Source organism: Cydia amplana, chromosome Z (genome assembly GCF_948474715.1).
Source record: "Cydia amplana chromosome Z, ilCydAmpl1.1, whole genome shotgun sequence".
In the NCBI taxonomy this organism is placed as follows: Eukaryota; Metazoa; Arthropoda; class Insecta; order Lepidoptera; family Tortricidae; genus Cydia; species Cydia amplana.
In genome coordinates, this window is record NC_086096.1 from 11682286 (window position 1) to 11694802 (window position 12517).

Genomic DNA, 12517 nt, shown 5'->3' on the forward strand with positions numbered 1-12517 from the left:
AACAAGCTACACGCATGTCTTTTTGAAGCCGAGTCAGCATTCGCGGAACCCATCTTGCACTTACTTTTGACATATTAAGATGGTCATGGATAATATCATGTACGGTACCAATAGAGAGATTGGTTACTTGTGCTATAGATTTTACCTTCACTCGACCATCTTCCAATATAAGTTTTTCCACTTTATCAATATTTTCTTGTGAAGTAGCTACTACAGGCCGGCCAGGTCTAGGGTCGTCTTCAACACTCTCCCTTCCACGTTTAAACTCGCTTGACCACTTTTGAATGGTAGATAAAGAAGGAGCAGACTCACGGTAAACACAATCCATTTCCTCTTTTATGGTTTTTTGATTTTTACCCTGTTTTGTCAAGAATTTTATCACGCATCGATGTTCTAATTTAGTTAACATTGTCAATTCCCACATGATGTTCATGTTTGTTCAGCAATTGCAGAAAAACAAAAGAACATCTCGGTTCGAATTATACTTTTTTTTAATGTCAATGAATAAACCTTAGCGGCCAGTAACGAAAGAAATTTTAGAAGAGGTTGTAAGATATCAATACCGAGAATATTTTGAACGCCCCTCGTAATATAGTTTTAGGCACTTAGTAAATACTAGCCATAAATTGACATTTAAGTTGACTTTTAGCTCATGTTTTGATGAAATCTGATCAGGCGACACGCGTTGGTAGTGACATTTTAATATGGCATATACACGGCATGTATAAATATTTTTTTATTTACTACTTATAACTCTTATAAGTATAAGACACGGTAAAGATCCAACTTCGTTTTGTGCCGAAAAACGCCGGCGACATGCGATTTACACCAAATCAAATAATGACCCAGTCGTATGCTATCAAAATCGTTGCAGACTTATCTTGGTCTATATCTACATACTTTATATACTAACCTACATACAACACCTAACACGGATCACGGCAATTTTTATTGTTGTTTCAGCGTGAACGTCCTGAACCTGCAGAGCTCAAGCGCTACTCAATTAAAAGATAGCATGAGTGAATGTCAACCAGGAGGTTGGAGGTAAGTCCTCAATGTTATTATATTAAGTAAGACGTGAACGTTACCAAATAATATGTACCTAGTATTATTCTGCCGGTACCCACCTAAGTACGGTACGGTTACCTACATTCTACAGGTCTCTGTTTACAGGTAAGAATTTGCCTAACCTTGGATAATTATCCTAGTTTGTCGAAAAGTGTTACAATGAAAATGTCGCAATCCGTTTAGACTCTAGATCCATTAGCTGGCGCCACTGCTGGCACTTAGGCAGTCGACAGAGATTAGGTACTTATAATGTAAGTAAGAACTCTCAGCGTTCTGCGCGTCAGTGCTAGGGGATTGTTTTTCTTTAATCTACCGGTAGATGGAAGGCGTGGAAGCGGCGCCGGTGCGCTTTGATTGTGAGTCGCGCGGCGGTACGCCAGTAAGGGTTGCAGCGAATTGACGCCCTTATCTGACTCGTGATCGCCCTTCTGCACAAAACATTGCCTTTCAAGATGCACTATGGTTTTTGTATTGCTATTGCTACCCATATGCTTTCAATTTTTAGTTTTCGTTTCGATTCCGAGGGATTTGACTATGTATTTGTACTTTGTTTTACACGTCATCGATAGAGAGCATGGGTGTTTTATTGATCCGATTTAAAAAAGTAAAATAAGTCGATTCATAAAAAGAAATACAATTAAAAGGCCCGTGGCAATTAAAAGTCATACACCGTGTTTTTGTACTCTGTTTATTTCAATGGTGTATGCCTTATTGAGCTTGAATTAAGTTCCTAAGTTCATTTCTCAAAGACAGAAGGTATCATGCACATGCAGGTATCATCATAGCTCGTCGCATTCGTACCTATTTCGTTTAGGTACCTATTTCTTATTTCGTTCATATTCGCATATCTTTTACTCCCACAGGAGTTATTAAAGCTTTTTTAATTTTATCACTAACTCATAATATAAACGCAGTATAAGTTCTAAGTAAAATACTTGTTAAGTCAAGGTATAAAATGAGTTATACTTTCAAAATACTGTCGTTTATAGGTAATTTATAATTGAATTGTTTTATGTTTAAAAAAACAACGGGTTGCACTCCGGGAGTGCCGACTGAAGTGAAAACTCAATGACTAGTCCAAAATGTCTGCAGCAATATGTATAATGTCGCAGTCGGATCGTATAATTGGCTAATCGTCGAACCGCCGCATTTCAAAACGGCTAGCCGTAATGTAATACGGCGGATTATACGATCTGACTACGACATATATACTGGGTCAACCAAATCTTGTCAGTAAATATTTGACACACTATAATTGACCCATTGAGTGAGCTTAAATTTGTAGCGTTAATTGTTTAAAATTCGAATAGAAATTGTAAAGTTACCTTGCAGACCTCGCATCTAAATATATTTGGTCATAATATTTTGAGTTTTATTCACCAGGACTAGAGTTCACTTTTATTAGAGATTCCATCAAGATGTAGCTTTATTAAATTATATTTGAGTGATATAAAGTCAGAATGTAACTGTGAGATCCTCGTATGTGTCATTGAGTTTTTCTTTATTGATTTAAATGCCATCTAAACCTTACGGTCACGTGATAGCCTTACGGTCACGTGATCGCCTTACGCTGTCTCGAGTTGATCATTTTTTCCCCACCTCAAAATGTGCCCAGCGCCGCTAAAGAAGTTTTCACTTGAAAAATATTTAATTCGATTAATTTAATACAAAAAATATTTAAAACGATATTTTTACACAATTTTCAATCGTGGCTGAATGCCTCTGACGCGGATCCAAGTCTTCGATGCCTAACCAGTCAAACAATGAAATGACAATAATTATGGCGCAGGCGGACGAATATCTGAAATGTCACCGTAGGTATTTAGGATTTTTAGGAATTATTTAGCTTAAAATTTAGTTTTTTCTTTGCAAGTGTGATAATGAAAAACTTTGTGTGTAAGTCCGGGGGTAAAAATAATGCAAACTCGAGTCTTTATTCACTCCAGTCTGCGGCTGTTGTGAATCTAATTATGGACCTCGTTTGCGAAATTTTACTTACCACCCTCGTTGCACAATGTACTAAGGCCGCCTTTACACCTGTAAGTTTTACTTACGTAAGTAGGGACAAAGCTATTTGTTAGAATGAGATAACGATATTCATCTCTCATTCTGTGGTATAGCTGTGTCCCTACTTACGTAAGTAAAACTTACAGGTGTAAAGGCGGCCTAATAAGAAAACAATTGTTTACAACAGGTACATTTAAGTAACGTTATATGGGAGTAAGTAGGTACCTACTACCTACATAATAATAAAGCATAGGCGTGGAGTTGGGCCGGGCAAGGCTGTCAGAGGTTAGGAACGCTTGGGGTGAGTCGGGAGATGTTGCCGGCGCGGCAAGCCCGGGCCACGTGGGCACGCGGCGGCCGGCGCGCCCGGCCCGGCGCCCGGCGCTCGGGTCGGGGCACGGGCGCGCCCACGTGGCCGCGCGATCGATAGACCGGGCGCAGGCGCGGCGCCCCATTCAGCCGGCCCGGCCGGCCCGCCCTGATCGGGTATTCTCATTGGTTGCCGCTTACCTTCGTCGAATACCGAATTGTAACACCAGTGACCAGAGTAACGTGTCGTCGAGAAACGTGGCGTCGGAGCCGAAAAATGCATATAAGTACGCTGGTTCTGCTGAGTCCTCGACTCGCTCTCATACTCGACAAAATATTGAATGTCCTTGCCCGTCGTCCTTAACCTCATAATATTATATTAATCAAATAACTACTCAACATTTTACTTGTACAAAGTAAATAAATACCTAGGTATGTACACATTGTAAAATTTTATAAAGTCATTTCCCTGTGCGGTACCAAAAAACTTTCTGCAAACCTTAAGTACTTAATCTTATCCCTTTTAAGTTTAAGGTCCCTTTTTATAGTTTTTCGTAAATAACTCTTAAACGGTGGCCCGTAGCAAGAAATGTTCTACTACATAAGTAATTTACATAATATTTTCTACAAAAAAAGATTTAGGTCACTTTTTCGCTAGAATCATTACATATGACAGTTTGGCCAGACAGGAACGAGTCTTGCAGAATGATGCATCACTCGTAAGAAAATCTAGAAATGCAACAAAAAATCTTTTAAAAAAAGTAAAGGAAACCGACTTCAAAAACCTGGGTACCTGTACAGTCGCCATCAGATATATCGGAGCGGTCAAGGCGCTCACAAATATCTGAACACGCCTCTATTGTCAAGGCGTTAGAGTGCGTGTTCAGAAAGTTCAGATATTGTGAACACCCTGGCCGGTCCGATATATCTGATGGCGACTGTACCTATATTTACTGACGTTGTAATTTTCAAAATTTGCCAGTTTTAATTTAACTAATTTAAAGAAATTACATATTAGAGCGAGTGGATATTTTGTACAATTTATACTATTTCTAGCTACTGACACTACTGCAGAGATGTGAAAAATACTTTATGAAAAGTATTTAAATACAAAATACAAATACTTCCTTGGTATACAATTTCAAATGCAAAATACCAAATAGTTTTTGAATTTGTATTTAAAATACAAAATACGAAATAGGTATTTTCAAAATACTTTTTAAAAATACAAATACTTTGCGATAAAAGGTACTCTGAATAGTGAATACCTAGTCTGAATTAAAAAGTATTACTCAGAATATCCGAATTGAAAAGACTCTTTATTCTTTGAAAACAGTGTGTTAATCATCCTCTATCTAAAGTGCAAATTTCTAGTTGTTTGCTCATATTAACCGGAAGGATGGATGGATGATGGTTTGTAACGGACAATTTTTAAAAGCATTAAGTTAGATTTGTAATGTTTTACAGCTAGTATAATGCCTCTCATTAGTGTGATGAAAACGTCTCGTTTGTGTTTCATCAGGGCAGAAAAGTTTGTTCTCCTCTTGTACCTTGAAACCCTCGCAACACTTTCCACTTTTTTAACCACTCGCTACGCTTGTGGTCATGTGCGACGTTACTAAACAGATTCAACAGTTCCATGTTAAAAGAATGAGAGAGTTGCCAGGATTGTAACATCAGAAGAGATTGTAACTCTTACCTACATTACCTACTATAAAGTATTTTGTATTTTGAAAATAGAAAATAGGTCCCAAAAACTATTTCAAATAAAATACAAAATAGTTTTCTTCAAAAGGTATTTAAATACAAAATACAAAATAGGTATTTTGCATTTTGTATTTGCATTTTAAATACAATTATTTCAAATAAGTCACATCTCTGCACTACTGACGGTGACGATTGAATGAAAAACAAGCTATTGCGATTTTTCATCCATGAAATGTGATTTGCCTCTTCATGCAGAGCAAATCTCTTGAAATTTCCCCTGAAACTAAGGTATCAAGCTAACTACCCCAAAAAAGTGACAAAATATCATAGGTATATTCGTGTTGTCATTTAGGGTCAGTTTTGCGCATATCAATTGTTGTTGGTGTGTAGGTGTCCATGAGTACGAGTATGTAAGTTTCTTGCCCTAGCCACGTGGCTCACGGTTGCTCGAAGCCGGCGCGTGGGCGTCTCCGTCAGCAGCGCCGTTGCCGTAGTAACGCCGTCATGTCAAGGCGCCCTGCCACCCCGGGCCCCTCACACCGATACGTCAACTCAGCTAGGGTCGCCAGTTAGACGTTTGCACTTAGGAACAATCTTATAGCCGTTTAGACTCTCGCGCGAGCCACGAGACGAGCCGCGAGCCGCGCCACGAGACGATATGTATCAGATCGAAAGGTAGTCAATGAATTTCAGTCATTGCGACTTTTCGAGGTCCAACCTTTATGTCGGCATGGCCATATATGGGTCCGACACTATCATGAATAATGACATTACTTTGAAAAATGTCATTTTAGCGATAGTGTAGGGATTGGTATGAAGGAATGAGGGCAAGTAACGAAGTTACTTTAAATATTTGACGACCGGTCTGGCCTAGTGGGTAGTGACCCTGCCTGTGAAGCCGCGGTCCTGGGTTCGAATCCCAGTAAGGGCATTTATTTGTGTGATGAGCATAGATATTTGTTCCTGAGTCATGGTTGTTTTCTATGTATTTAAGTATTTGTATATTATATCTATCGTTGTCTGAGTACCCACAACACAAGCCTTCTTGAGCTTACCGTGGGGCTTATTCAATTTGTGTAAAAAAATGTCCATGAATATTTATTTATTTATGATTTATATCATGCTTTAGTATTAGAGTTATGTCAAAGTAATGATATAGTGACTCCGTCATTCAGTCAGAATGGCAGCATGTGACAACCCTGGCGGCAGCGCCTCGTCGCCCCCGCCCGCCCCCCCCGCCGCCCCGCAGTTCGTTCACTCCGCGCTCGTTCGCTCGGGTCGGTCGGGTACAATTTTTGTAGTTTGCCGGAGTACCGCGGAGAGCGCACAGCACTTCGCTCGCTCCGCTCCTCACCGCACTCCCTAGTTCCGCGTAGTGCACGCTTCATGCGCACCGGTTTTACCGCGAGTGCTCTGCTTTCTCGTATTGTTACAATACAATAAACCCTTTTGACCTGATTGACCAATATTAAAAAATGGACGGCGACTTGTCCCAAGGTGCTTCCGGGGAAGCTTCCCCAACGTACGATGATAGGTGAGTGTCATTCAATTAACATTTCTCGCGCCATTTGATTGTATTTTCCTGTGAATTATCATTATCATTTAAATATTAGATCGATGCAAAGCTTTATAAAATTATAATACCTACACGTTACAAATTGAACACAATCAACACATTATGTATGCACGTAGTAGGTTTGTTGTATATTTCATTTTCACACTTAACAAGCTATGTGTAAGTTATATAATATATCTCAGTGCCTAAATTAGCATAGAAACTTAGTCTCAAGATCCGTTTCGTTTACCGGTTTTCTGGTAGATTCTACTTGGTCATAAGCAGAGCCCGGAATTCTCGTAGCATTTTTGAGCTGTCATAGGGACTTCTCGTTTATCGACTTCCGATTATACATATGTATATTGATAAATACAGAATAGAATACAATAAGTATGTAAAATATGATTACGAGTAGAAGTAAACAACATGCAGTCTTATCGCGAATGAGCGATCTCTTCGAGATAACCTTTAGATACCAACTTTTAGGAAATTATAAATAGAAATTAAAATAATAATATTTTATTGTTTCTTATAATTTATAGGAAATTCCGGGCTCTGGTCATAAGTTAAATTAACCCATTCATGGCCACGAACCGCCGAGCGTACACAATACGCCAGGCCACCATACAAATCGTTTTTAGCTAAAACGCATGACTCAGCTTATGGGTCTCGAGCCTGGCGCGAACGGTAAATAAATCGCCGCTTATGAAGCCGGCCAGTTGGACAGCATTATGCAACATTTTTACTAACCACCGATTTTCTGTGCCTATCAAAAAAGAAACTAATTATTGCAGTTTGTAGGAGTGAATATTTTTACTTTCTACAAGCGTTTAATGTCTGACCAAGCTAAGTTGGTAGCAAATTTTATAGCCCAGCCTGTGCAAGTGTTAATTTAAACGTCATAATTTCATATAAGTATGACATTTAAATTACACTTAGGTACTCAGCCTGTGCTATCAAAATCGCTGCCAACTTAGCTTAGTCTGATTCTATTTAACTTGCCGTGTTTTTCGTTGTTGTTTTTTGGGGCAAATCTTGGAAGTTAAATTAGAACCGTTTCCCGATTTAGATGAAATTCAACAAAGGTGAGGTTAGGGTTCCAGAATTCGTAGCCAGGTCATTCGGATGAAGCAGGTTCGGGGTCCAGTTCATAGCACAGTCGGTCAGGTTAGGCGGGTTCAAATTCCGGTAATCCATAGCCATGGTCACAAAATACGAAATCACTAAACAGCACAGGAGGAGTATAAAGTCGCCAACGAATAAATCGTGACTAAATAATATTTTCCATGTTACTCCAAAATACATCTCTAATAGGGGGGATGGGATGAATCACATCTTGAACTCTTGTGACAAATACCACATGAAAGATAATACCGCCGCCGCCGTTCGGATGCATTCCTTGTTTATTGTCCAAGTGTGTCCGATAAGCTTACACCTGGTCGGTCATTATCTTTGTTTTGGTAAACGCCATTATATTAGTAACAATAGAGAACTTAAAATGCATTATAGTACTTACTTTCTAATCTGCCGTAGAAACCACGATGTTTGAAAAAACTTGTAAATATTTGTCACAAACTATTTGTTATACAATACATATTAGTTAGTGGTGACAGTTTCAACCGCCTTGTTCTATATTGAAACGAAAAAAAAATAACTTTAACATCATTGTTAGTAGGTAATTGCCTAAGATACAATACAACGATCACCAAATATTATGACATAAAAGTACAGTGGGAAAAAATCCTCGTTGCCTTACCCCTCATACAAAACAAAATATTATTATACTACGGCTTGGTTCCTACAAATTGTTGCTTACCATCATCCAAACAGTAATCAGTTGTAAAATGGTACAATATCAAACAGCTTCAACATGAAATAAGCTTTAAAACCAGCCAATAAAGTTTATTTTAGCCTGCTACGGAAACATTAGCAGTTTTTACAAGTAGCGCCAGGCCACGGTGACCCATACCTTGAGCCCTGTCAATAACTTCTGAAATATATATATTTTTTGTATTTTTTCAATATAGATTTTTCTGTTTGCTTGCATCGCATTATGTATCTAGAATTTCAGTATATTTACTATATTGCACTGATAGTAAACCAAACTTGAATATTCGAGACCCTGTTTTCATTAAAAAAAACGTGTTTATAATTTTTATCCTAATATGCCTTATAGAAATGATTGTTAGCTTATATGTTACTTACGTTATTACATCAAATTACGTTTCGTTTAAGTTTAAATCAGAATTTATTCAGGACTCACATGTGAGTCACTGGCCCTGCGGAACTGTTTGAGCATGACCCATACGCTGAGTCGCTGGCCCTGAATGGGTTAATATGCACCTACATAGGTAGAAAAATGTTGTAGCATCATGTTAACTACCTTCAACTATAATAAGTACATATTAATTAAATAGGTAGGTAGATGTACACTGTAAAGGTATGATTTGTTTAATTACCTACATAGGACCTGCAGCATTTCGCCGTCACAAACATGTAAACATTTTTATATTAATGCACCGGGGATCGGATACCGGTAATTTTTGTATGGGAACAAAATAGTTATTTGTACAACAAGAGATCACAGTTTGATATTTCTTCGAGTGCTTATTTTGAGTCCCGTGCAAGCGAAAGATTCTATACTAGATTCACGAGCGTAGCGAGTGAATTAATTTAGAATCTTGAGCGTAGTAAGGGACTCAAAAGCGCACGAGATGTAAATAACTTTGATCTCGTGTAGTTCACAAAACTTTTCACCTCAGCAGTGAGAACATATTAGAGAACCCGAAAAATGTATTCCTTCTTCATCACTTACCACTATTCACTCATGTTTTCTTAAGATATACCAACAATTAAGTTTTCACCCCAGCAGCTCGAACAAGGGTACTTTGCTACTTAAAAACAGTGAGCAAAATCTCATTTTGCTCATTTTGTCTCACTCAGTGAGCAAAATGCGATTTTGCTTAAAATAATTCGAAAAATATGGTTATTTCGAAGTTCTTGCAAAAAACCGGTTCCGATCCCTTTATGCACGTAATACAAGTTGTCATGTCAATTAAACTAGTCTTCTTTGGATTGCCGCTCTAGTTTGTAAAGCGAGGTTTACACTTACAAGAACTTGCATGCAATTTTCATTACATTGACGTCTTTGATCAAACTTGTATGAAGCTTACCTTAGTGGTCGGCAGTGTAACGTAGATTGCATGCAAGTTCTTGCGAGTCTACGTCTCGCTTAATGCTAACATTGCTAACTTTTGCAAGGTTGAGTGTCTACCGTACAGTCGGTACAGCCAGTCAAGGTTATATGAATGCGACCAATGGGGTTGGCCGGTCCGCTCGAAGTTTTTTACTGATGGCGCCGGCCTAGGTCTTACCTGTCAATCCCTAGAATTGTGTCAAATATTTTTTTTGGAAATTCATTATTTTATGGCCTGGAAATCCAAGCCAAGCCTGGATGCGTTAGTCTATAGCCGGTTAAACAAGGTGGTCAGTAAAAAAAGGCGCGCAATTCAAATTTTCTATGGGACGATAACCCTTTGCGCCTACATTTTTTTAGTTTGCCGCTCTTTTTTACTGACGGAAATTGCTTGACAGAGCATATTTAGTCGTTTATAAGCTAAATCCAAGCAAAACTGAAGACAGGTATCTAAAACCTATGCTGACTAGGGCTTCCAATACCGGGATCCCAGGATCCCGTCGTTTTAAACGCAGTTTTCAATACCGGTATTTTTAAAGGCAATACCGGGATCCCGGTATTTTTAAAAATGAGGGAAATGCGCAGTACAAACCCTTTAAATCCATTAAATTCGGCTGTATCAAAAAGCTTACTAAACGTCAGACGCATCTAGAGTTAGACCTAGAAAAGTCCCTAATGCTGACCCCATCTAGGCAAACCTTTCGCAGTATCTAAACAAAGTATGTTTATATATACTTATAGCTGGTCAAATTTTCTATGGGACGATATCCCTTTGCGCTTACATTTTTCAAATTGCCGCCTTTTTCTACTCACAAGATTAGATAGTTGTAGATTAAGTAGAGTAGTGTAAATTTTCTTCCGTTTCCGCTTTTTACTGAATGACGAATATGCTTGCAGATATAAATACGAGGGGCGTTCAAAATATTCTCGGTATTGATATCTTACGACCTCTTCTAAAATTTCTTTCGTTACTGGCCGCTAAGGTTTATTCATTGACATTAAAAAAAAGTATAATTCGAACCGAGATAGTCTTTTGTTTTTCTGCAATTGCTGAACAAACATGAACATCATGTGCGAATTGACAATGTTAACTAAATTAGAACATCGATGCGTGATAAAATTCTTGACAAAACAGGGTAAAAATCAAAAAACCATAAAAGAGGAAATGGATTGTGTTTACCGTGAGTCTGCTCCTTCTTTATCTACCATTCAAAAGTGGTCAAGCGAGTTTAAATGCGGAAGGGAGAGTATTGAAGATGACCCTAGACCTGGCCGGCCTGTAGTAGCTACTTCACAAGAAAATATTGATAAAGTGGAAAAACTTATATTGGAAGATGGTCGAGTGAAGGTAAAATCTATAGCACAAGTAACCAATCTCTCTATTGGTACCGTACATGATATTATACATGACCATCTTAATATGTCAAAAGTAATTGCAAGATGGGTTCCGCGAATGCTGACTCGGCTTCAAAAAGACATGCGTGTAGCTTGTTGTTCCGATTTTATTGACCTGTGCGGTGAAAATCCTGATGAGGTGCTGCAAAGAATAGTTACTGGAGATGAAACCTGGGTTCATCATTATGACCCAGAGAGTAAACAAGAGTCCATGCAGTGGCACATTAAGGGTTCAGCTCATCCCAAGAAGTTCAAGGTCATCCCTTCAGCTGGCAAGGTCATGGCCACGATATTTTGGGATTGTGAAGGAGTATTACTAATCGATTATAAAGAAAAAGGTTTAAATATCACAGGACAGTACTACGCTAACATTCTACGTCAATTAAAGGATGTAATTAAAGAAAAGAGGCGAGGAAAGTTAACCAAAGGTATTCTGCTTCTGCATGACAACGCCCCCGTCCATACTGCTCATATTGCCAAGGCAGCTATTGTTGAATGTGGGTTTAAAACTGTTACTCACCCACCGTATAGTCCGGACTTAGCCCCCAGCGACTTCTTTTTGCTCCCCAATCTTAAAAAGGATCTGCGTGGAAATAAATTTTCTGACGATGAAGCATTGAAGGCGGCAGTGGAGGAGCATTTTTACACGAAAGATAAAAAATATTTTTACGAGGGATTAAAAAAAATAATTGATCGATCTTTTAAGTGTATGAACATAGGGGGGGAGTATATTGAAAAATAAAAATATCAAACTTTTCGTACTTGTTTGTTTTCATTCTCATACCGAGAATATTTTGAACACCCCTCGTAATAGGTAAGTAATCGTTTGAAACAATAAACCGGGTTATTTCTTTTCTATTTTACCTACTTCTTGGTAGAATGTTTTTAGGATTTCCGCAAAGCTAGGTAAACGTATTATCTGTAGGTACATATCTTATGAAAATTATATTTAAAAAAATCTAGCTATTACGATCATAACTGACATAATTATTACGCTATCGAGAACGTAATTTACTTTCTATACATCTCGCTTGCACTAATATGCTAGTACGAGCGAGATTATGCATAAAAAGTAAATTACGTTCTCGATGGCGTTAATGTCAGTGCCAAACTATTGGTAGCCAACTAGCCACAGCCACAATGACCTTTCAACAGTTTCAACCCAGAGGGTAAACTAGGCCTTATTGGGATTAGTCCGGTTTCCTCACGAACACATTAAAAAATGATTCATAAGTATGAACCGATAAGTATCGGTCAATTAAAAAAGTCTGATTATGATA

At 38.3% G+C, this 12517-nt stretch overlaps 1 protein-coding gene across 3 annotated transcripts in view; it reads left to right on the forward strand.

Annotated features, from left to right (window-relative positions):
• The window catches only part of LOC134661332 (insulin-like growth factor 2 mRNA-binding protein 1), a 98928-nt gene that overhangs the window by 11125 nt on the left and 75286 nt on the right, over nucleotides 1-12517 (forward strand). The window contains exon 3 of one of the 3 annotated variants that reach the window (XM_063517354.1): nucleotides 964-1044. In XM_063517354.1, the coding sequence (XP_063373424.1) occupies nucleotides 964-1044 (81 nt within the window). Of the gene's footprint in view, nucleotides 1-963; nucleotides 1045-6387; nucleotides 6626-12517 lie in introns of those variants that run through there. The other 2 variants (XM_063517356.1, XM_063517359.1) reach the window with 2 other exon arrangements.